Source organism: Pediculus humanus, genomic scaffold (assembly GCF_000006295.1).
Source record: "Pediculus humanus corporis 1103172108299 genomic scaffold, whole genome shotgun sequence".
NCBI lineage: Eukaryota > Metazoa > Arthropoda > Insecta > Psocodea > Pediculidae > Pediculus > Pediculus humanus.
This window is the reverse complement of record NW_002987868.1, coordinates 88,463-113,459: the sequence shown is the minus strand read 5'-3', so window position 1 is coordinate 113,459 and position 24,997 is coordinate 88,463. Positions and strand designations below refer to the sequence as shown.

Below are 24,997 nucleotides of genomic sequence, written 5' to 3'. Positions count from 1 at the left end.
TTTTTGTTTACGATGAAGAAGGAGAAGAAAAAAAAAAAAATGGCGGCCGATCATAATGTAGCCCAGTAGTAGTAGTAGTAGTAGTACGCGCGCGTGAAAATTTTAAACATTTTCAAATTTCGATAAATAATTTTGAAATTAATATTAAAACGATTATCGATTTTAATCGATAAAACCATTTTTTATTTATTTATTTATTTATTTAATATATATTAATTATTAACCGATAACTTTTTTCTTTTTTTTTAAATAGGAAAAAAAAAACGATTTTTCCGAATTTCCCCTCGCCTTTACACATAAATATTTTATTATACGAAAAGGGAAAAATTTCGATAAATCGATAAGTAATAACAATAATGATAATAATAATAATAATAATAATAATAATTAATTCATTTCGTTTTATATTATTAAATAATTTATAAGGAAAACTTTTTTTTTTTTTTCCCTTGTTTCCTCTCCCGGTTAAACTTTAACGATCGTAAATTATTATTATTATTATTATTATTATTATCGCGCATTAATTATTATATATTTTATTATTATTATTATTATTATTATTAATTTTTTTTTTTTTATTTTAAATTTTGTTAATCAGCTGATCAATCATCAACGTGGTGGCGGGGTATAGGTCAATGTCGTTATATAGTATTATGCGCGATTCGCCATATTATATTTAAAAAAAATTATTTAACCTTGTTTTCCTTTTCGTTTTTTTTTTTTAAATTTAAATTATTACGATCAGGTTTAAGAATTATTCATAAAATTTATTATTACGGCATTTCATTTGTCATTTGACTATTATTATTATTATTTCTACTTGTCTAAGGTCGTTTTTTAAAAAAAAAAAAAAACCATAAAAATATAAATCGGTATAAAATAATAATTTGTTTTTTTTTTTTTTTTTTTTTTTTTTACACTGACCTGGCTCAATTTAATCTTTCTTTTAAAACTCGTGACTATTATGTTTCTTTTTTGTAATTTAACACGTTACGATCACAACATACAAACACAAACAAACAAACAAACATACATACAAACACAGACACAGACACACTAATTTACGTTAACGTATTAAAACATAACGTTTTTCGTTTTGGTTTTTACCTCTCTCTCTCTCTCACTCTCTCTTTGTCTCTTCTCTCTCTCTCTCTCTCTCTAATAATTTTTAACCGTTAAAAGTTTCGTTCTTTTTTTTTTTTAAAAACAAAAACTTACACTTTTTATGTGACAGTTATCGAAATGAGAATAACGAACAAATAAACATTCGACGATCGAACCGATGTCGTGACGTAATAATTATTTTTCACGAAAAGTGCGAAACGATTTGATGATGCAAGGTTGCCATGTTTACCATTGTAAATTTATTTAATTTTTTTTAAAATGCTTCGCTGTTTTTTTTTTTTTTTTTTGTTTTTATTGTTAAATTTTATTAATAACTGATTAATATTTAGGATTACTATTACTACTACAACTACTACTACTACTGGTACCTTAACGTTTGAATAAATGATGATAATAATAATAATAATGACGGTTGACGCATTCGCACCAGATTGAAAAGGTTTTTTTTTTTTTTTTGTTCGCGAACGAAATTTTTAAAATTGATCGAATAATAATAATAATAATAATAATAATAATAACGTGACAAAAAGAAAAAAAAAATTATAAAAAAAACTCGCGGTGAATTCATTTAAAACATTCGTGTAAAGTTAACTTGATTTGAGACGAGTAAATAACACGACGGAGCATAAGTAGAATGTGAAAAAAATAAACATCTTCATTTTGAAAAAGGTCTTTTTATAAAAAATAAATTTTTATTACTATCGAACGGGGCAATCTCGTGTGATGTCGGACCATGTGCTTTCGACCAATGAGAATCCAGTTGTAACCGGGCAGAAAAACGGTTTTTTACAAAAAAAAAAAATATATATTTCTGAGATATTTATCGATTGTTTACGTCAGCAAAAAGAATTTTTTTGGAAAAAAAAATTGAAAATTTAAAATTTTCTTCTTGTAATTTTTCATCAATTTTTTTAAAATCATTACGAGTCCATTACAAACGATCGTTTGTAAAAAGAAAAAAAAATTTTAATTTAATTCGATGACGTCATACTCACCGGTGTCATTAAAAGGCTTAACGAAACTGACAGAAAAAAACATGTCTTCAAAAATTTACACAAAAATTAATTTTTTTTTTTTTTTATTAAAATGTCGATGATCGATTATTACGTAATTATTATTAATAATTAATCAATCGTTAAATATATTATTACGTAAATGAAATAATAATAATAATAATAAGGAAAAAATGGCGGGAAATTGGCCAAATTTTAAAATAAATTAATTTACGAAAAATTTTTTTTTTACGTTACCCTGACGTGTAAGTTTTATATATTAAATTTAAAAAAAAAAAAATCAAAAGTGCCAACTTAAGAAAAAAAAAACAAACAAAACAAAACGTTTCGTACTGAATTTGTTTATTAAAAACTTTAATTAATTAATTATTATTATTAATAATAAAGATAATGATGATAAATTCAATTATTTTTTATTGAATAATTAACGAAAAAAAAAAAAAACAGAAATAATAATAATAAAACAATGCTTAAAACTCACCTTAATTAATTTAATATTTATTTATTTAAAAAAAAAAAAATAATAATAATAATAACATTCACTTTTTTTTATTTTAAAGGTTTACGAAAAAACTTTCGACCGTCATCGAATGAATAAATTCAAATCATAAACAACAACAACAACAACAACCAAAACAACAACCAAAACAATAACGAAACGCGAAAGTTAAAAAAAAAGAGAAGAAAAAATAAAAAACAATGGCGTTCGTCGTTGTGTTGTGATGACGTCAATATCAACGGTTAAATCGCGAATAAAGCAAAATCAAGACTGCGACTAAAAATGGCAAACAGGTACGTTTAAAAAAAAAAAAAAAAAAAACTGCGCACGTCTACTAAAATCGTCTGCTAAACCGACATCATTCACGTATATTATCAATATTTTATTTAAATGAAAAATTAACGGATTTTTTTTATGAAATAATAATATGAAATCGATGGATGATGACGGTTTTTTTTTTTTTTTTTTTTTGACTCGATTTAAATCCGTTCGTTAAAAAAACGATATTCAAAATGGCGTCCATTTTCTTTGTTTTAACTTTTTAAAAAAAAAAAAAATCTTTGAATAATTTCCATAATTTAAATGACGCAAATTCGGATTTTGCAAAAAAAAAAAAAAAAAAAAAAAAAAAAACTTTTGCTTTCCTGAACTTTTATTCGTTTACGATTCGCCATTAATGAAATTTTTTTTTTTTTAACTAATTCAAAAAATTTAAATTGAAATTAATTAAATTCATTTTTACGTACGTACGTAATAATTTTTGACAACAACAACAACAACAAACGAAAACGAAAAATGTTTAATTATTATACAATCGATACTAATAGTAGTTAGGTCAATGTCAGTAATGTTTGTCTTAATTTATTATTATTATTATTATTATTATTATATTTATTATTATTATTATTACAGGTGCAAAAATAATTACGTTAAAATGCATATGCGTTTTTTTTTTTTTTTTTAAATTTAAATAATAATAATAATAAAAATTTGATATAAATTAGGTATGGGAAATAGATTAGGTATGGATTTCAGGTCGACGTATTGAATTTAAAAAAAAAAAAAAAAAAACAATAAAAATGTGATAAAGGGGGAGGGGTTGTAAAAAAAAACAATGGGGGGGGGCGATTATCATTTACACACACACACACACACAAAAAATTTTAATGTAACAAATTATTATTATTATTAATTATTTAAATTTCGATAATTGTTTATATTGTAAAACAATGATAATGATAATAATAATAATGGTGGAAAAAGAATAGGATATATTGTTATGATAAACGATTGATTACCTACTGCCCTAAAAAAAAAATTTTGGCGGTTATTATAAAATAATTGTAATCGTACACGCACACGCACGCACGCACGCACGCACGCACGCATGATTTATTATTATTATTATTATTATTATTATTATCGAAATCGAATTTCATTATTGTTTTTATTTATTGGGTTTTTAAGTTCATTTATTTCAGGTTTCTACCTGACGATTCCTTAGGGATAAATGCTCGAATTTCGTTGGTGCTATTTATTGAGTATTTTCCCAAGAATGTGGGTCGTACCACATAGTGCGATTTCCTGGATGGTTTCTTCTTCTTTAAATTTCTTTTTATTGACTGTGGCTTACCTCCCAGTGATGCTCCCACGATGACCGGAATCGTTTCTGTTCTTACTCCCCATATCCTGGCTATTTCAGTCTTTTGTCTGCTTCTTTGGCTTTCTGGTGTTTTTTTCCGCCGGTACGGATGCTTCAATTAGCTTACACCATTTTATCCCTCAGGATGATATCCGGTTTGTTGGCTGGCACACAGTTCTGTCAGTGAGGATTTGTTGATCATACAGAACTGTGCATGGACCTACTGTCGTAACCGGGGTTGGAATGTGGTTGTACCACTCCTTGGGTAATCCATCCATTCCATATTTTCGGCATATATTCCAATGGAGGTTAGGACAAATTTTATTGTGCCACTATAGGTGCATCATGTTTTGCCAGTATAGGACAACCGGAAATTAAATGATCGATAGTTTCCGACTGCGATTGACAAAATCGGGACATATCATCTTGACGACCTTTGAGGATTACCTTTTCATAGTTTTATTATTATTATTATGGTCACTCTTAAACACGACATTATTATTATTATTATTATGGTTTATCAATACCTTACCACAGAGTAAGTTTTGTTTGTTTTTCAAAATTCAATTCAAAGCCTCCATTAATTAGCAAATTAAATACAAACAAAAAATTTATAAAAAGTGGTAGTAGTATTAGAAGTAATAATAATAATAATAATTTTTTTTTCTTCCTCTATGAAATTTGTTATTATTATTATTATTATTATTATTTAATATTCACAATCGGAACGTATTTATATTTATATATATATATATATGTGTTTATGCAAAAGTATATTAACACATGATATTTTTTTTTTTTTTTTGTAAATATTATTATTATTAATATTTTTTACTAATATTATTATTATTATTATTAATGAAATGAAATGAACGAATTGATATTATTATTCGTCAATATAATATACGAAGTCATAAAAGAACATTTTAGAGGAAATTACGCCATATCACTTTTTTTTTTAGGTTTTGAAACATTCATGCATAATTTTTATTTTTGAATTGATGATTTTTTTCCTCTCTCTCTCTCCCCCTTCCCGCCTCCCCTATTTTCTAATACCTTTTCTTCGTATTTTTTTTTTTATTTATTTATATATTATCTAAAGAGGTACGTGTTAATATATATTTATTATTATTATTATTATTATAAATTTGTTTTTTTTTTTTTTTTTTTTACGTACGTTATCAAAAAATTAATAAAAAATTGTGCGTAAATAAATAATCTCGCGTGATTATTACGCGTCACATAAATTTTTTTTTACCGATTTCAATTATTATTATTATTATTATTATTATTATTGTTTAATGATTATGCAAGAGATTATTATTATTATTATTATTATTATTATTATTATTATTATTATTAAAATATGTATATCGGGTCGATTTTTTCTATCGTTAAAAAAAAGCTTAAAAGTCGTTAAGGTCATTTAATATATATTTATATAACTGACCTGATCAATTATCAACTTGACAACATCATCTCCTTCATTTTAAATTTTCATCATCATTATTATTATTATTATTATTATTATTATTATTTAAATAAAAAAAATTAATAGGTAAATAAATAAATAAATAAATAAAAAATGTGATTTACAGAGATAAATGAAAAAGAAATATATTATTTGGATAAATGTGGAAAATGTCATCGAGTTGGGAAAATGCTTTTATTAGCATATTGGATGTTTCATATATACTTATGAGAATATTAATGGCACAACATCATGGAACGTCTATTTTTCACATTGTACTAAGAATGGCATTGGAAAATTTTTTAGATTTCGTTTTCGACGCGTAAATTATTTTTAATAATATTAATAATAATAATAATTAAGTTATATTAAAACAAAAGGAAAAAACCACACGTATACACACACACATTAACGTTGTTGATATTATTTACTTTATTTTTTGTATTATTTTTTTTTTTTTTTTTTTCTAGGTAAGCTCTTTAAACTTAATAATAAGAATTTTATTAATAATATTTTTGTTTGTATTATATATGATATATTTTGTATATGTATATGTATATATTAAGAAAAATAATTTTAAGTTTGTCTCTATCTCTATCTCTCTCTCTCTCTCTCTTACATATAATAATTTATAAGAAAATGTATTTAATTTATTTTTAATTATTTATATATCTATTTACATATATATATATATATATATATATATTTATATTTATATGCGTGCGTACGTACATAAAAACAAACATAATAAATTATTATTATTATTATTATTAATATAGGAAAAGTTTTTAAATAAATAAATAAATAATTAATAATAATATTGTTTTATTAATATTTTTTTTTAAAAAAAATCATTTATTAATAAATAATAAGTAATAATAATTAAATGTAAAGACCTTGAAAATTTTTGCTTGCTATGGCATTGAACCTTTTTTTTTTTTTTTTTTTTTTTTTTTGATTAGAATGTTAAATTGCATACGGCCCCGGCCGGGCCTCGCGAACAACGCGTGTTTTATTATTATTATTATTATTACGTAATTATTTATTAAATGTGGCAATCCGTTCGGCAAATCAAATAAATATTATCGAAAGAATATAGATTTTATTATTACGTAACAAAAATTATTTAAAAGTTTTCGCGGGAAAATTCAAAAATTTGAAATTAACATAATTATCATCATTATTATTATTATCAATTTTGATTTTTTTGCATGTTTATTTCTTCTTCCCGTAACATTTCTAAATATTTATATTTTTTCCGAGCTATCGGTGTTTTCGAATACCATTGTAAAAAAGCTTCCTCTTCTTCTTTATATATGGGTTGTCTTTTACTTAACGCATTTATTATTTCGTAGTGTGTTAAAGGTTGTACGACAAGTTGAAGAACTCTTTTGCAAGACATAACCTGTGTAAAATATTTATTTTATTGTTTGTTTTAGCAGAAGGAGATTTACATGACGAACTACTAACTTCTTTTACGCTTTCTATAATAGATCCAACCGTGTAACCATCGGATAATTTTGCCATGGCTCCAACATCAAATTGACGACTAACACCGGAATAATTAAAGAAAAGTTCCATGTATATGTTATTCAAACTGAAATTCAAAAAACGGGTAAGTCATAAATATTATTATTATAACTATGAAAGGGAGAGGGGAGGAGGGGAGAGGGAGGAAAACGTACCTAGAATAATCAGGTTTTGGTATGAAAATAAATTTATTGTATGTTTGTTGCAATGCTTTTTGATCGCATTCCCACGGCGTGTTCGATACTCCGATTAACATAATTTGATCCTCCGAACAAAAACTTTTAACTAATCTCGGTAAATCCTTTTTTAATCTTTTCGGATCAGTTTTATCCGTTTTTGGTACTTTTTTCATAAATGGTTTTTCCGCACCGTTCATGTATATAACAGCCGGTTGCATGAGCCTATTGGATAATATTTGTTGCGCACATTACATAAAAATTAAAATCAAAAGCAATTATTATAATAAAAAGGTCAATAATTTATCAATTATTGATTTGATTTCGCGAATTCGAGCCGCAGCAACGTTTCGTGGCCTTTTATTTATATGACGTCAAAAAAAAAAAAATTAATAGATTGATAATAATAATATCGTATTGCGTATTGCGCGTTTAGGGGTTTAGGTCGGAATTTACGAGAAAATATCCTTCTGTCCTTGTTTACCTTGCAACCTTACTAACGAGATGCATTAACATGATCAATCCCGATTTACCAGGATATTTTCCAACAATGTTAGCAGGACTTAAATCGAATAAAATGGCTCCCACTTCTGTACATATTGCATGAACCTGTCGAAATTATCATAGAGTATATAAATTTTCTCATTTTCTTTCTCATAATTGATTTTTTTCTTTTTCTTTACCAACATATTTTTACCACTTCCACGTGGTCCAGCTATTAAAAGTGATCTTATGAAGGGTGAATTTTGATGTATGATTTTCGATCCGAGTGGTAGTATGCAATATTCCGTTATGACCTTTTTAAAAAAAAATGAGAAAATCCTTTTTTTTAAAGGCTTTACAAACAAACAAAAAACAAACAGGTACGAACGAACCTGACGTATGTCACCCAATGCCGGAAGTGGATCTTTTCCACTATGACGTAAATCAAAATTAGCAAATGATTTTTCACCTTTGAAATCCGTTATCAATGTTTCCGGATATTTTTTTATTATACCTTAAAACGAATCGGAAAAAAATTTAGGTTTCGAATCGAAAGGTACAAAAAATTATTATTATTATTATTATTATTATTAACCGTTCGTTATGAGTTCTTCGAAAAGTGATTCTAACGTTCTATCCGGTGTTAAATCTTTTTCTTTTTTCTTTTTACTTTTTTTACCTGTTCTTTTACCCTTTTTTTTATTTACACGTTTGCTCTTTTTACCTTTTTTAGCTCTAAAAAAAAAAAAACGATTATGAGTTTCTTTATCGGGGGGGGGGGCGGCGGGGGGCGGGGGGCTAAGAAAGCAATAAAATATTAACGAAAAAATTATTATTATTATTATTAATACCTATCACGATCTAAAGCAGCTTGTAGAATTTCTAATTCTTCTCTCATCATCGCATCGACCATTTTACGTAATTCTTTTTCAACTTCTGCTTCGTTTTCGGCCTAAACACGCAAAAAAAAAAAAAAAAAAAAAAAAAAGGTACAGGTATGATATACCTATGGCAAATATCATCCAATTCGTTACCTTAATCATATCGAGGTACGGTCGTTCATCCGTATCGTTTAATTTTTCATTCCAAAACAAATCGAATTCCATTTTAGAATTTAATAATTCCTGTAGAAAATTCGATGGTGATATTTTAAAACCTTCATCATCTTCTTCCATCATTTTTTTCTTATTCGTATCTTCTTTCGTTCTGCTTTTTTTACTTCTTTCGCTTGAACCTCCGGTGGATTTACTCAATGACGTTTCGGTACCTTGACGACTTTTATTACAAAAAATTATTTCAAAAATTTTGACCGTTTGGGGGTGGAGGGGGGGGGGCGGCGGAAAAATAAAAGAAATTTTACCTGCTCGAACGAAAAATCAATGCCGAACCACCGGAATCATCCGAAGGAATTTCTGGAAATTTTCCTGTTTGATTTTTAACATGCATGTACCAACTTCTTATTTCATCAATCATGTCCTCGATTAATTTCCCTTCTTTTCTCTTCCTACACGATTCTTTTTCTATTTCGTTAAGCTGAAATATTAAATGAAAACCTTAAATCCTTAAATCCTATAAACGTTTAATAGAAAACAACCTTTTCGTAATCCTTTTGATATTCATCTTGTAATTTCCTTCTTATTTTTTCTATTTCTTCTGCTTTTTTCCTTTCTTCCCTTGATACGAAACTCGGATGAACCATACCGATCAATAACATTTCTTCCATTTTTTTACGGAAAATTTTTCTATAAATCATTATTATTATTATTATTATTATTATTATTTAAAGTAAAAGAAAATTTTTCTTTAAATTTTCAAACCTTCTTTCGATGTAGCCTCTCCATGTTTTTTGTATTCTTATAGCAGCAGCAAAATTAGAACTCGCTTGCGATCCACCAAATGCTTCAGGTTTACCTAAAACACCGAACAAATTTTAAAATTGGAAAATTTTAAAAACAGCGGAAAAAACCAAAATGTCTTCTCCCAATTACTTTTTTCTTTGAGCATTTTTATTTCTTTCATAAATTGAAATCTTAATCTTCCTTGTCTCGCTCTTTCGTGTACCTGAATCAATCGTATCGCATTTTCCAACGACATTTCCTTTTCCGGTTCTTCTTCATCTAAATATCCTAATTTTTTCAATATGTCATCCATTGTTTTTTTTTTCTCCCTTATTTCATTTTCCCTTTCTCTCTTGTAATATTTCGGGACTCCGATTTCTACGTCTTGGGGTAGTAAATTCATTTCCGTTAAAATCCCATCGAAATAACTAAATTCCGACATGTCGAGATTTACCAATTCTTGTTTCATTTCCAAAACCCTCAAACGAAAAAAATTCAAATTTAAAAAAAAAAAATAAATTTTATTACCCGGAAAATCCGGAAAATTACCTTCCGATTGTCGCATCCAATACTTTTCGTATGATTAATCGTTTTTGTGGTTGTAACATTTGATCGTAACATTGATCTAATTTTTTAACTATTACTATATATTTAACGTATAATTCGCTTACGGCTGTAATTATAATAAATAAAATATTACCCCTATATTACCGTGGTAATAATAATAATAATAATAATAATTTACCAACCTTGTAAAGCTTCTTCCCTTTGTAATTTTTCCGTTTGTATTATTGTATCTATTTGAAGTGCATCATCTAATGTTCTTTGTGCTTCTCCCCATAATAAATTATAAGTTTTATAAGACATCTTAAATTATATATTTTCAATTAATAATAATAATAATAATAATAATAATAATAATTAATAAACTTTCGTAAAAATAAAAAATATAAAATGCATTCAAAACCGATACGTTGTAGTCATGACAAAATTATCGATTAAATAATAAAAGTTAAATCGATTATAATTATTATTATTACTATACGTGCCACTCGGTAACGTCACTTCCTGTTTTTTCGAATTTCTGGAATCGACATTTTATTATTTTTAACAGGATTTTATCGAATTGACAATGAAATAAAAAAAAAAAAAAAACGAATAAGTTTACGTGATAATAATTATTTATTTCACTTTAAAAAAATACAAATTAATTAAAATGATTGATTGACTGACTGACTGACTGACGTATTTTATTTTATAGGAGATGACGACAAACGCGACAAACACGCACTCACACACACACACACACATTTCCAATCTTGTTTGTTTGTTTGTTTGTTTTTTCTTTGGGTAAAAATTTTATTTTTTAGGTTTAAGTAAACCTTCCCCCTTTAAAAAATTTGAATTTTTTTTTGATTTTTCCCATGCTATAATATCATTATCATCATCATCATCATCATCATCATTAGCATCATCAACTTCCGGTGATTTTTGACACTTTTTCCCTTTATTTTTTAACGGTACGGGTAGTATCATTTTTTTCGGAAATTGTACTCGAGATTTTTCCCAATATACATCATCAAATTGTATTTGTATAGTCGAAGGACGTGGATTCGAAGGTGGTGGCGACGGTGGCGACGACGGTGGCGGGGGTTTTTCGGGTGATTTCGATATAGATCTCGAACAACCGGAAGTTGTCGAACTCGGCGACGGTCTTTTATCCGTGTAATAATAATAATAATTTTTCCCTTTTTCCTCATTTCCACTTCTTCTTATTCTTCTCCTCCCCTCACATTTACACAAATGACAGGGACGTATGAATTTATTTCGCGACGATTCGATTCTCGATTCTCGTCTCGTTCGATTTGTTCTTTCTTCGACAAAACTAACTCTCGCCGAAAGTAATTTTCTTCTTCCCGATAGCATCAAATTATTTTTGAAAAATTTCTTATTATTATTCGTATCCGGACTTTCCGAATCGGATTGCGTTGAATAATCCGTATTTGTCGGACCGGAATCGCTTATGCATTCGTGACGTTTAAATTCGGAATCTGATAAATCACTGAAAACAACAACAACAACAATACGATCGTTGATTGATTGACGTTAATTAATCGTCTTGTTGCAATTAATAATTTTGGGTTAGTGACCTCTCTGACCTGTCGAAAAACGTTCTCGGTGCACTTTTTGACCTTTTCGGAAGTGAATGATGAATTGATTTTCTTTCGTACGACATACTCCTAGTCGAATTGATTGCTCTCATTCCAAATTTCCTTTCGAACACTTCCATATTTTTTCTATAAATTATATAAATTATTTGAGTTTAAAAAAAACAAAATGGTGGAAACGTTTTATTATTATTATCATACTTTGAATGTTCTCTAGTGCATCCTTTACTTATCGGTCTATTGAAAATACTTTTTTTAAATCTATTTTTAATTTGACTCATCGTTTTGTCTTTTTTCCTTTTTCCCCTTTTTCCTCCTCCTCCTCCTCCTTTTCCCTTTTTCCTTTTTTTTCTTTTTTTCTTTGATTTCCCATCTTGAGATTCGGATGTTAATTGTCTAGCAGACGACGACACGTTTCCGCTCGTGCTCGGTTGAGGTCGGAAAAAATTTTCGTATGTTAATTTTGTACAAAGTGAAGAATCGCAAAAATCTTCGCCGCATTCTTTACAACTCACGACGCGGATTTCGACGATGCTCGATTTAGGATTTTTCGTTTTTCTAATCCAATCCGTCATTTTTTCCCTTTGTAAATTTTGTTGATATTTTAAATCTAGTTTACCAAGTTGTACCAACCTAACAAAAAAAAAAAAAAAAATGATTTGGAGTTATAACATGTCGTATTCCCTTTTAGAGCATATCATTTTATAATAACCTCGAAAACATGTCTTCGTCCATTTTCGTTTTCGGTCTAACCGTTGTTAACATTTTCCAATCGATATTTATCGGACATAAATCCTTTAAATCGACTCCTTTCATATCCGGTGGCATTGGATCCGGATACGACCATTCTTTTACACTTTTTTTCTCACTCGTAAACGTAAAATCTTTTTCTTTTATTTTTATTTGGTCGCCCCCCGTTATTTTTTCCGCTTTCACTTTCGAATCCGGTATTTTATCGTAATATTTTTTAAATTCTTCTTTCGATGTTATTTTTACTTTTGACAAATCTAATACTTGCGCCGGTTCTTTTTTTTTCGATAGAAAATCATCTAATTTTATCATTTTTCCTCCCCCTCCCCCTCCCCTCCTTTACATAAATAAAACAAAAACCAAATTTTTTTAAAATTTAAATTTTTTTATTCTTATTTTCCAGTCTTTTATTCGCGTCACGTAATCTGTAATAAGTCATTAAAATACTTTTGCAAACTATAAATATAAATATTAATAAAAAAGCCATAAACATCTTCCGAAGAAACAAACAAATAATAATAATAATAATAATAATAATAATAATAATTTATTTTTCTACGCTTTTCTCGGAAAATGGTGTCGTGCTCCTGGAATTTGAATAATCCTTCTGAAGATTTTTCAAACCCTGAAAAACAAATAAAAAAATTTTTAATTTTCCTTATTTTCCCTCATCATAATCATCATTATCATCATATAATGCCGTGTAATTAGTCAGTGTGTGTGTGAGAGAGAGAGAGAGAAAATGTCACGTGGTAAATAATAACGTGGTTCGATGTTAAGTACGCAAAATGGAAAAAATATTGAGGTCTCGCTGAGTCAAACAAAATCCGACACGTCATAAATTCCATAAAGAAAATAATCGATTTTAAATATCGATAATTATAAAATCGATATATCGATAAATCGATAAACGACCGCATGCATAAAATACCTCGCGCAAATCCGTTATTTTCTGTATTGCTTCCAATTGTAAATCGTTGAGAAAATTTCCAGTGTCGGAATCGGATATTTTTTCATTTTCTACTTCCGTCGTGTCTTCTTCCTCCACTTCTTCGTCCGTTATCATTTCCCGTTTAACGATCCTTCTTTGAAAAATTTTTTCTGATTCCACGGCGTATTTATTAGATTTATCGAATTTGAAATCCGTCGATTTGATTCTATTATCTATCGGTACGAAAACGGGACTCGAAAGATTCGAATTCATTCTAAAACCGTTTCTCAATATTATTTCCGTTTTTCTTCCTTCTTCCTCTTCCTCTTCTTCGGTGTTGTTTCTCATTTCTATGGGTAATTCGAGTAATCTTGCAACCGATTGTAATTCTTTTTCGTCATTTTTCGTCACGTCTTCGTTTTTAATCGTTTGATCTGATGATGACGTAGCATCCCGTCCGATATTTTTAAGCCTTTGTTTTAATCTTTTCTGATAATAGGGATCTTTTTCGCTTTGTTTTTTATATTCAATGGCTGGACGATTGATTCCCCATTTCGGCCTATCTTCCAAACTCATTCTGGGCCCTTTCGATCTGTATTTAGTCGGAATGAAATATCTCCCCTGTTTGTGTCTATCAAGGTTGATGACCCTACAAGAAAAATTCCGGTGAAATTGATAAAGGGGGGAGGGAGGGGAGGGTCTCGATAAGTTCGCAATACATTATTCATTCATTCAAATGAATAAAAGTTTTCATGTTCTCCAACTTTTCCAGAAAGAAAAATTTACCGGAAAGGATAATAATAGCATGCAAATTCTGACTTACTTTGAATTCGTTCCGTTCCCTGTTTTTCCACCGCATCTCATGCTCAACCTCCTCCTTTTTCCAGCCGATCCAGGCCATATCGATAATCGTCCGAAATCCGTTTGTGTCGATTTATTACTCGGCGTGTATTTCAATCTTTGACTTATTCGATATTTACTAGGCGTCAAAGTTTTTTCTTCCGTCTGAACGGATTCCGACACCGAGGGTGTCAAAGATATGACTCTGTTCGTCGTCGTGCTCGTGTTTCTCGGTGACATCAATAAAGCCAATTGAACTCCGTCCGGAGGAAGTAGAAAACCGTTGTCTTGCGTTGTCGTGTTATCCAACATGAGAGCCAAACCACCGTCGACGGGAAGTCCGTTCATGTTGAGTAGTTGAAAACTGTTCGCGAGTTGAATGTCTTCGAATTGACTCGATGAATCTTTTAATATTTTCTCTTGTTCTTTTCCCCCGTTGCTGTCGTTAACATCGTTGAGCTTTTTATATTTTTTTTGATTTTGCTGCTGCTGCTGCTGCTGTTGTTTTCTTTGAGACACGTTGAGCACGGCATCCGTCGGTTGCATCACTTTTTCTAATTTTTTAACCTTGTCACTGTTGACCGAAATATTTTTCTTTTCCGCGTTATTTTCGACCGCGTGCCTTTTACTTCTTTTCTTATCCTCTCTCGCACGTTTTTCCGCCAATTCTATGGCCTCTTTCATGACTTCCTCTCTTTTCCTATCGAATTCTTCCTTTTCTTTGATTTTCTTTTGCTCGGCTTCGAATCTCTGCCTTTCGATTTCCTGTTCTTTTTTAATTCTCTCTTCTTCCAATTTTTCTTCCCTTATCCTCCTTTCCCTTTCTTGCTTCCTTTTCAACTCCCTTTCTTCCAATTGTTTTTTGATCGCGTTTTGATGTTCCAATGCTTTTTTACGTTTTCTCTCACGTTCTTCCATGACATCGAGGGGTATGGGAGCATTTTGACCCAAAATATAATTTTTTTGAGGTTTGTATTCGTCGTCCGGATGACTTATAATTAAAACTTCCGCTTTCGTACTGCCGTCGTAATTTTTCAAACCCTTTTCGACCCATTTTGGAGCGGGACGATAATGATCGTTTACGAGAGGAAGGCGACAATCGGGTCGATTGACGACGGGTTCCCACAAGTGACCGATACCGATTCCGCGATCTCCCCATCTTAAACGATTTCCGTCGTCGGAGGAAACGCTTTCCGGTGTTCCCTGCCAATAATTTCTATTCCTGTTCCGATAGAGTCTTGTATTTTGCAAGGAACTCTCGTTATCCTCCTGAATCCAATTATTATCTTTATGATATTTATACATGTTGTCATCCGTCCATGAATTATCGGTTTTATCGACGTCACTCCAGTAATTTTTTTGTATTTTTTCCTCTTCGTCAATCGTTTCCGCGAATAAACTTTCATTATCTTGAAAATTTTCCAATTTTTTAAATAATTTCGGTGAATCGCTTAAATATCCCGAAGTTTCGGATTCTTCCTCTCGTCTCAAACCCTTTTTTCCTTCTTCTTCTTCTTCTTCTTCTCCTCTATTTTTTAACGAAATCGGTGGTAATAAATTATTCCTGTTGTAAAAATAAGTTTGTTCGTCATTTTTCGGTCTACCCCATAATCCGTAAAGTCCGATCATTTCCTCTAAAAACAAAAAAATCTCAAAACGACATCGAGAAAAAAAAAAAAACCTCAAACGATTATTATTATTATTATTATTATTACTACCTCTTTCTTTGGCCCATTGTAATCTTTTTTGTTCCACCAAACTCAACGTTTTGCTTGATTCTAACATTTATTACAATCGAAATTATTTATTTTTTATCATCGACATATTTTTTTTTTCGCGCGGAAAAACCCCAACAAAAATTAACAAAAAAAGAAAAAAAAACCTTTTAACGTATCGCGTACAAAAAATTAACTGAATTTTCCCTATGTTTTCCTCCCCACCACCACATCCCCCCCCGCCTTTTCCCTTCCTACTTAAAATTTTCTTTCTTTTCGAAAAAAAATTTTCGTGCTAGTAAACGTTCGATTCAAAAAAAAAAACAAAAAAGAAAAAATATAAAAAAATCTATTTTATTCATAAGTTATTCATGAAGTAAAATCATTTTCTTAGAGTCCAAATTAAAAAACACACAAAATATTTTTATACATTTTCATTGATTAAATAAAAGTCGAAGGTAAAAAACTTCACCGGGTAACGCGAATGACACAAAATGGTGGTCTCCAATGCTTCTTCTATATCAAACAACCGCCATTTTTTTTTTCTCTTTACAATACCTTAAGATTCAAAAATCTTTTTTTTGGTTCGAATCGATATAAATATGGAGAATCCATAATTAAAAAAATAAAAATTTTCTTCTATCGATTTTTCACGAAACAATAAGAAAATCAATGTCCCTCCGTTCGTCCGTTCGTCTCCCGGGCGTGGTTATTATTATCATTATTATTATTATTATTCCCTCGTGTTTTAACATAGTTCATTGAACTATATCGATTTACAAAACGATTTTTCCCCTTTCCCGTCTTTTTCCAAATATTATTGTCAAGAAATGATGCATACATACATACAAAAACCCCCCCTCTCTCTCTTTCTCTCTACACATTTCATAAATAAAAAATTAAGAAAAAGCAGAAGAATGACGAAATAATGATAATACTGATAATATAAAAATAATAATAATAAAAAAACGACTAAACTCACCGGAAAATATCCTGGAAAATTTTTCTATTTTTCTCCTTCTCGCGGGTCGATGATGACGCAATAACGAATTTAAATAAAATCGGAAAATTTTCACGTTCGCGTTCGCGGATTTTCTTTTTTTTTTTTTTTTTTTTTTTTTGTTTGTTCGTTTGTTTGTTTGTTTGTTTGTTTGTTTATTTGAAAACCGCACACGTATTATCAATGTCTCTTTTCGACAAATCAATCATATCGGAATTTTTAAAATAATGATAAAATCTATTTTTCCTTTTCGAATTGTGTGTCCGACGATTTTTTTCCATCCTCAATATGTTTCTTATTATTGGAAAATAATCCAAATGAACGATTTTCCTATCGTGCCTTTCCATCGCAGGTATCAAATCTAAAACGTTTTTTTCCGTTTCTTCTTGATTTTTCCGAAATCTGCAAATCGAAAATAAAAAAAAAGTTACATATTTTCTTTTAACAATCAAACCCTTTTCCCTTTCGCTCCCGATGCTAACCTTACGTCTTCCCAAACGGGGAAAAAAAATTCCCCATCATTTTCTCTTCCGTCATTTAAATTACATTTCGACACGTTCGACATGATTTCCGATGATAATTTTAAAAAATAATAATTTATGTCTTTTCTCGTTTGCCTTTGACGACTTGAAAAATTTTCCTCCGTTTTTTCTTCGAGCGATAAACTATCTTTCGGCCTGTAATTCGTTCCTAATAAATTTTTCTCTTCCCACGTCGAATCCATCAAATCTAAAGTTGATGCCACGTCTAGTAATTCCCAAATCCTGACATTTAAACATTCTTTCGACGTTTGATTTGATATGAAATTTTCCAAACCGTTTTCCAAACTCATTTTAGATTTTTTCCTAACACTTTCATCGCATTCATCGGAATCTTTCGATTTTTCACTCTTCCCTCTTTTCCGTTTCAAATAAGATGGCCGACAGGGATTTTTATCATCATTTGTACTTAAATACCGGGATAAGTTCCACCAAAACTGTTCCAAATCCGATTCGTGATTGAGTCGTAATAATAAATGTTTGTCGTTCGAATTATTCCAAAATTCCAGATCCAGTAATGTTTTCCTCATATCGAAATCGTTGTAATTAATTAAATATTCCAGAATGTTTTTATCGATTTGAATTCCTTCCAAGTGAGAGACGACATCCATGTAAGCACCTGGAATTTCAATCGTTTTTAAATTTTTTTTTTTTTCGGTTTTCACGAAACCGACTGGGAAAAAGTTAAAACTTACAAGATTTGTGAAAAGATGGCCGGTTCATTTCGAGAACCAAACATTGTTGTGTTCGAAAATTATCCAGATGAGAACATGTCGGATCGTTCGTAACGAAAATGAAGGGTCTTTTAGAAGTTTGAACAAGGGATGAAACGGCCGAGTAAAAACCTTCGTCGTATTCTTCGAAAACAATGTCGGCATCTTCGATTAGTAAAAGTGATATTTTACTCTCGTTTATTTTTAAATCCTTTAATATTTCATTTCCGTTTTGTTCCCTCTTTTTAACCTTTTTAACATTTTTGTTCGAATTCATTTTTCCGGGAGGTTGTTGCGACAACTGTTGTTGAACTTTGTGTGATTGTGTTGCCTCTTGAAAATCCGTTAAAACTTTTTTACCTGAAGACAAAAACACATTTTATATTCATACTGATAAATTTTTCAGTGGCGGCTTAAGGTTTACCTGTGCGTTTAGATGAAGCATTAACTTCTATTATGTTAAATTCTAATTCTTCTGCTAGCGCAGTCACGAGTGCAGTTTTTCCACAACCGTTAGGTCCGGATAGCAGGCACACGTTATGAGGAGGTTTTAATTTTTCAGATCCAATAAAAAAATCATCGTCGTCGTCGTCGTCAAAATCGTCATAATCACTATCACTTTCACTACATTTATTTTTATTATTTGATTTAACCAAAGATTTTAATTCTTCATCGAAATCTTTCCATGATTTCAACCAATTTTTTAATTTTTTAACAACATTTTCATTTTCTAATATTTCACAGCTTGATGGCTTGTATTTATCAATAAATTGTAAATTGAGCGATTCAAAACTGCCATCCAATGTTTTTAAACCGTTTGCTATCGTTAAATCTTTTTCAAGCTTTAAATATTTATCACTTTTTAATTTTAAACCATCAATAACTTTCTCAATATTTAAATGTTGATATTTTGCTTTTATTTCATCATATTTTTTTTTTCCACCAAAAGAAGCAGAAGAAGAAGAAGAATAAGAACTGTCGTAATTACTTTCGACAACATTCTCTAAATTTTCTTTAATAAAATTAATATGAAATTTTTTATCACAATTAAATTGATAATAATAATAATAATCATGACTAAAATTTTCTTTAAAATTTATATCAATTTTCCTAACAGACCAATAAATACTATCATCCCTTTGTTGAATGTGACAAGTTGGAATGAAATAATTTATCGGTAAATTTATTTTATTCGAATTAAATTTTTTAGCACTATTATTATTATTATTATTCGTTTTACTGTGAAGGAAATTATGTGAAGCTTTTTTAGCAGCTAAATCTAAAGCTCTTTTTTCTTTGAATAAAAACAATGGTGCAATTTTAACATCATTACCATCATTTTTGACTTTTTCAATTTTGTCATTATCTATTCTATTGATTTCTGTTAGCGGTTTTTCTATATTTTTTTTAGGTTTCGATTCGATTGTCGAGCCATCGCATAAATCTATGAGTATATTCGAATTTGATTTTGTTAAATAATCGACTAATTGAATATCATTTGAACCTGTGTCAAGTTGAGGCTTGCACATGACACTATTTTCTTTTTTTAATGATTCATCGTCTTTATTTTTATTTACAACAACATTAACATCATCAATTTTTTCTTTTGTCTTTAATTTATTTCTAGGCTGAAAATAAAATAATATGAAAGTTAAAATAAAAAAAAAATAAATGGAAGAAAATGTATCATTATTATTATTATTATACCTTAAAAATAATTTCCTCATCCGAAGAAAAAATTTCACAATCCTCCTCGTCTTTGATACCATTGGTAACTAAATTCCCATTATTCGAATAATTGTAATTTTTAATTTTTTTTTTTTTATCAGTTAAATATTTTGATTTTTTCTCGAATTTTTTTTTATTTTCATTCGACATCAAAACTTGAAAATAATTTTTTATTTGTAAATCTCTTCTAACCTGAGTAATTTTATTCGTTTTGAGACTTTCATCGTAGACATACGTTGAATTTTTCGTTATGTTATTCTCAATTATTTCGCATACGTACGAATTAGGATCGTTTGGATCAATTAATTTTATTTTTATTTTTCTACCAAATTTTTTACATGGCTGGTCGTTTTCCATTTATATAAATAATATAAAAAACATTATCTGAACTATTTGAAAAAAATGTTTTGTTTTGTTTTGTACTGTATATTTATTCGTAGCTTGTTATAACAAATTATTATTATTTAATTAAATTAATCAGTCTTCATAATAATTGTGCAAAAAAAAAAAAATAAATAAAAAATAAACAATTATACTTGTTCAGTTGATTTTTTGGTTATTGAATAAATTGTAATAGAAATTTTTTATATTATAAATAAGTTTATAAAAATAACACATTTTTTTTTTTTACAAATATTTTGATTTTTTCTTTTTTACTTTTCTTACGCACTAATAACAAAATTGTAAATAAAAAAAATTAATAAAATTAAAAATTATGTTTTAAATAATAATAATAATAAAGGTTTTTGGCGGTTCACATGGCCGCAATTGGGATAAAACCCACGACGTCACCGCCACCTATAATTTACAAAGATAAAACTTTTTAATTTCAGTTCTGTGATTATACAATCTAAATAATGACTTGGTTTAACGTTCTGTCATGGAATGTAAAAAATTTATTGACAATGGAAAATCCAAACAAAGTTTTGGATGTCGTTCAACAGGATTACAGTCATCATCACATTCAAAATAGAGAAGATTCATTAGTTTTATACACGCCGAATAATAGATCAAATAATTACGAATTAGTTTTACATCGACCTTATAATGAATCGCTAACGGAAGCATATAGCCTTTGTCGATGTATCGATTCCGAAACTGCACAGAGAAAATTTTTGCTTTATAAAGATAAACTACCCACGATTGTGTCAATAAAAAAAGATGTAAATAATTTGTACTCTTGAAATACTATAAAATAAATAATTTAATTAATATCGTATGACGTTTGATTACAGTTATATAATTCAGCACAAATTCAAAAGATATGTGATATGATATCTGAACATCCTTGTTGGAATCTTGCACACGTCACCGTACATTTAGGACTTACAGATTTAATATCGAATGCTAAAGTAAAAGAATTTATTAATGTCGAAGAAGCTGAGACTGGGTTGTCGCCTCTTCAGTTGGCTATTCAAGATCAAAATATAAGAATGGTTCAAGCGTTGTTAAATAATGATGCATCTTTAAATCATTTCGACAATGATGGTTGTTCTGTTCTTCATTATGCTGCTATCACAAACAAACAAATAATCAATGTATTAACTTAAAAGTTTTTTTTTTTTTTTTTTTCTTATATTTTATTAAGAGTGAGATTTTAATTATTAACTTTTATTATTTGATTTAGCTGCTTTGTGAAAATTCCATAATGACAATTAACAGCAGAAATGGTGAAGGACGTACTCCTCTTCATGTCGCTTGCTATGCAGACAAAAGAGATTGCGTTCATGCTTTGTTAGAAGCTGGAGCAGATGTAAATATATCAGTTATAGAAAGAAGGTCTTCACTTTTGACTCCTGGTTGTGTAGGTCCCATAAAGGTAATAATTTGAATTAATACCAAAGTTATTTATCGAGTAATTTATTTACTTGTGTAAATTTCTACAAATTTTAGAATTTTCCCAAAACGTTACACGGTGACGATATTAAAAATGGCGGAACTCCACTTCATTGGGCATGTTCAAGAGAAGTTATAGAAGCTTTAGTGAACAAAAATTGTGATATAAATAGTTTAAATTTTGATCAGAGGACTGCTTTACACATAATGGTTTTGAGAAACAGACTAGAGTGTTTAGTTACTTTATTAAGTTACAGAGCAGATTGTAATATCGGAGATAAGGATGGTAACAGTCCGCTTCATTTGGCTGTGCAAGAAAATAATGAAGCTTGTGTTAAAGCTTTGATAGTTTTCGGAGCTGATACTTGTTATGTGTAAGTAATTGTGATTGATGGTATCATCTAATTAAGAAAATTTTGTAAATTAATTAATTATTATTATTATCGCAGAAATAATAATGGATGTACTCCGAGGCATCTTGTCGATTGTGAGTCTGAAATAGGAAGGAGAATTTTATATGTATTGCATTCAGTAGGAGCTCCCAGATGCTCAGACACACAAATATCATGCAACATTGGATGCAAATACGATGAAAGTGAGAGAGAGAGAGAGAGAACAAATTATTCGAATGATGTCAATCAGTGTTAAAAAAATTAATAATTTGAATCGTTTTTGAATTACGTCACAGGTTTTTCCGGAACAGCATCTTTCTTGCCCGTTTCCCTTCCCGCACGTGATTATTTAGATTCCCTTTTGTCATTACATACATTAGACGTTGAAAAGAAAAAAGGGGTAATTAAGAAAAGTAATTTACCATTAATTAATTTTAATTTAATTACTCAATGTTTTGTATACATATATATTTTGTTTTGTCTTCCAGGGTAAATTGTTGTGTTTAGACGGAGGCGGGATAAGAGGTTTAGTTTTGATTGTCATATTAATGGAATTAGAAAAATATTTGGATCGTCCCATTTTAGAATGTTTCGATTGGATAGCGGGAACGAGTACGGGAGGTTCGTGACGTGTATCCATCAAATATATTTAAAATTTTCTTTTTGTGTTAAAATTATTATTATCATTATTATTATTCCAGGTATTTTAGCTTTGGCTTTGGCTACAAAGAAGCCATTAATAGATTGTTTGTGTTTGTATTTTAAATTAAAGGATAATACATTTTATGGTAAGAGACCTTACGACACGGAAAAATTTGAAAATTTATTGAAAGAAACGTTTGGAAAATACACAACAATGGCTAATATAAAAAATCCAAAGTATGATTTTATTTTTTTTTTTTTATATAAATAATAATCAATCAATCAATCAATCAATATAACATTTTTGAATTGTTTTTAGATTAATGATAACATCGACCGTCGTTGATCATCTTCCGGTGGATCTTCACATATTTAGAAATTATGCATCCCCTTCTGAAATATTAAACATCCCTTGCGGAGATCCCCTTTTCAAATCGAGTCCTCCTCATGAAAATTATCTGTGGAAAGTTGCACGAGCGACGGGTGCTGCTCCCACGTATTTCCGGTACGTGTTCGTTCCTTTTTTTTTTTTTTTTGTTGTTGTTAATAAAAAAGGAAAATTTTTTAATTTTTTTTTTTTTTTTCTTTTTTCAGAGCATCGGGTAAATATTTAGATGGAGGATTAATTTCTAATAACCCGACCCTGGATGCTTTGACGGAAATCGAAGAATTAAATGCGGCATTGACGGCCGTAGGGTTGGAAGAAGAAATTCTAAGGGTTAATCTCGTCGTATCACTCGGTAAATTTAATGTCGTCGTCAAATGGAAACTTTATCTCTCGTTGCCTTTGGTAAGAAAGTTTGGAGTTTTATGATTTTTTTTTTTCAGGTACGGGTATAATGCCTGTGGAAGCTTTGAAAGGAGAAGTAGACATATTCAGGCCGTCGAGTTTGTGGGACGCGGGAAAATTCGTTTTCGGCGTCACGACGATGGGAGTCATATTGACGGATCAAGCGACTCAAGCCGAGGGTAGAGTCGTGGATCGAGCTCGCTCTTGGTGTTTTTCGACAAAAGTCCCCTACTATCGATATTCCCCGCAATTGTCGCAAAAAGTCGAATTGGACGAAAAAAATAACGAAATACTAACGAACATGCTTTGGGAAACGAAAGCTTACATGCATTCAAAAACGGATGAAATTAAAAAATTAGCCAACATATTAAAAAATTTAAGTTAGTTTAACCCCCAAAAAAAAAAATAGAAAAAGAATAGAAAAAGGATCTGTTATATTGTCGTAATCGTTTGTAGAAAGAGATAGAAATAGAGAGAGAGAGAGAAATTTACGCAATTCTACGCACACACGTGTAACAAATAATAATAATAATAATGAAATGGAACCCGTGTACAAAATATATACGTGTATATATATATTATCGTTATAATTATTATTATTATTATTAATTTTTTCGAATCGTTTTTTTTTTTTTGTTTTGTTTTCGTTCGTTCGATTGAAAGAAATAAACAAATAATAAAAAATTTTAGGGTTAGGATGTAAGTAGTACAAAATTTTAACCAAAGATGTCTCCACTTGATGAATTATCCGTTGTAACCGTTTTTCTTTTTTTTTATTCGAAAATACTCGGAATTTTTATTTAAAAAAAAAAAAAAAAAATGTTATTAATTATGTTATTATTTATGTAATTAATTAATTTAAATGAAATGAATTGAGGGATTTGAAAAAGAAAAAACATTTTAATGAGGAAGATAAAGGGGCGGAGGCAGGAGGCGGGAGCGGGGAAAAAAGAATATGGCGGATTCGTTTTAAAAAAAACCCGCGAAAAAAGGACATGTGAAATGTTTTTTTCGAACAAATAATAAATTTTAAATTTATTCATCCGTTTTAAAAAATTTATTTTTAGTTTTCCATTTGAAAAAAAAAAAAAATCAATACGACCAAAATAAATCCTTTTTTTATGTTTAACTTCCGGTTCGCGTAAAAGATCGACGCGGAATATTTCCGGAAAACTT

The 24,997-nt window shown here is 29.3% G+C and overlaps 5 protein-coding genes across 5 annotated transcripts; 1 reads left to right on the top strand and 4 right to left on the bottom strand.

Moving 5' to 3' along the window:
• Positions 1-6,942: 6,942 nt before the first annotated feature.
• On the bottom strand, positions 6,943-10,644 carry Phum_PHUM565820 (uncharacterized protein; the record flags this gene model as incomplete). Its single annotated transcript, XM_002431990.1, has 15 exons — positions 6,943-7,155; positions 7,221-7,347; positions 7,436-7,681; positions 7,941-8,065; positions 8,140-8,253; positions 8,332-8,453; positions 8,535-8,674; positions 8,791-8,891; positions 8,974-9,214; positions 9,300-9,472; positions 9,534-9,681; positions 9,757-9,850; positions 9,928-10,256; positions 10,327-10,450; positions 10,527-10,644. The coding sequence occupies 15 exons, from the start codon at positions 10,642-10,644 to the stop codon at positions 6,943-6,945; spliced, it is 2,415 nt and encodes an 804-aa protein (XP_002432035.1).
• A 492-nt stretch (positions 10,645-11,136) lies between these two features.
• Positions 11,137-13,007, bottom strand: Phum_PHUM565810 (uncharacterized protein; the record flags this gene model as incomplete). The annotated part of the gene is made up of 4 exons (XM_002431989.1): positions 11,137-11,839; positions 11,937-12,050; positions 12,147-12,578; positions 12,658-13,007. The coding sequence occupies 4 exons, from the start codon at positions 13,005-13,007 to the stop codon at positions 11,137-11,139; spliced, it is 1,599 nt and encodes a 532-aa protein (XP_002432034.1).
• A 235-nt stretch (positions 13,008-13,242) lies between these two features.
• Phum_PHUM565800 (uncharacterized protein) lies at positions 13,243-16,095 on the bottom strand (the record flags this gene model as incomplete). Its single annotated transcript, XM_002431988.1, has 6 exons — positions 13,243-13,302; positions 13,627-14,275; positions 14,450-14,925; positions 14,986-15,143; positions 15,375-15,875; positions 16,071-16,095. 6 exons carry the CDS (start codon positions 16,093-16,095, stop codon positions 13,243-13,245), a joined length of 1,869 nt encoding a protein of 622 aa, XP_002432033.1.
• A 1,241-nt stretch (positions 16,096-17,336) lies between these two features.
• Phum_PHUM565790 (DNA double-strand break repair Rad50 ATPase, putative) lies at positions 17,337-19,962 on the bottom strand (the record flags this gene model as incomplete). The annotated part of the gene is made up of 4 exons (XM_002431987.1): positions 17,337-17,583; positions 17,664-18,339; positions 18,416-18,793; positions 18,858-19,962. The coding sequence occupies 4 exons, from the start codon at positions 19,960-19,962 to the stop codon at positions 17,337-17,339; spliced, it is 2,406 nt and encodes an 801-aa protein (XP_002432032.1).
• A 1,056-nt stretch (positions 19,963-21,018) lies between these two features.
• Positions 21,019-24,206, top strand: Phum_PHUM565780 (85 kDa calcium-independent phospholipase A2, putative; the record flags this gene model as incomplete). The annotated part of the gene is made up of 11 exons (XM_002431986.1): positions 21,019-21,324; positions 21,397-21,699; positions 21,789-21,980; positions 22,055-22,371; positions 22,447-22,592; positions 22,686-22,789; positions 22,878-23,010; positions 23,091-23,268; positions 23,351-23,536; positions 23,626-23,771; positions 23,860-24,206. 11 exons carry the CDS (start codon positions 21,019-21,021, stop codon positions 24,204-24,206), a joined length of 2,358 nt encoding a protein of 785 aa, XP_002432031.1.
• Between the last annotated feature and the right edge of the window lie 791 nt (positions 24,207-24,997).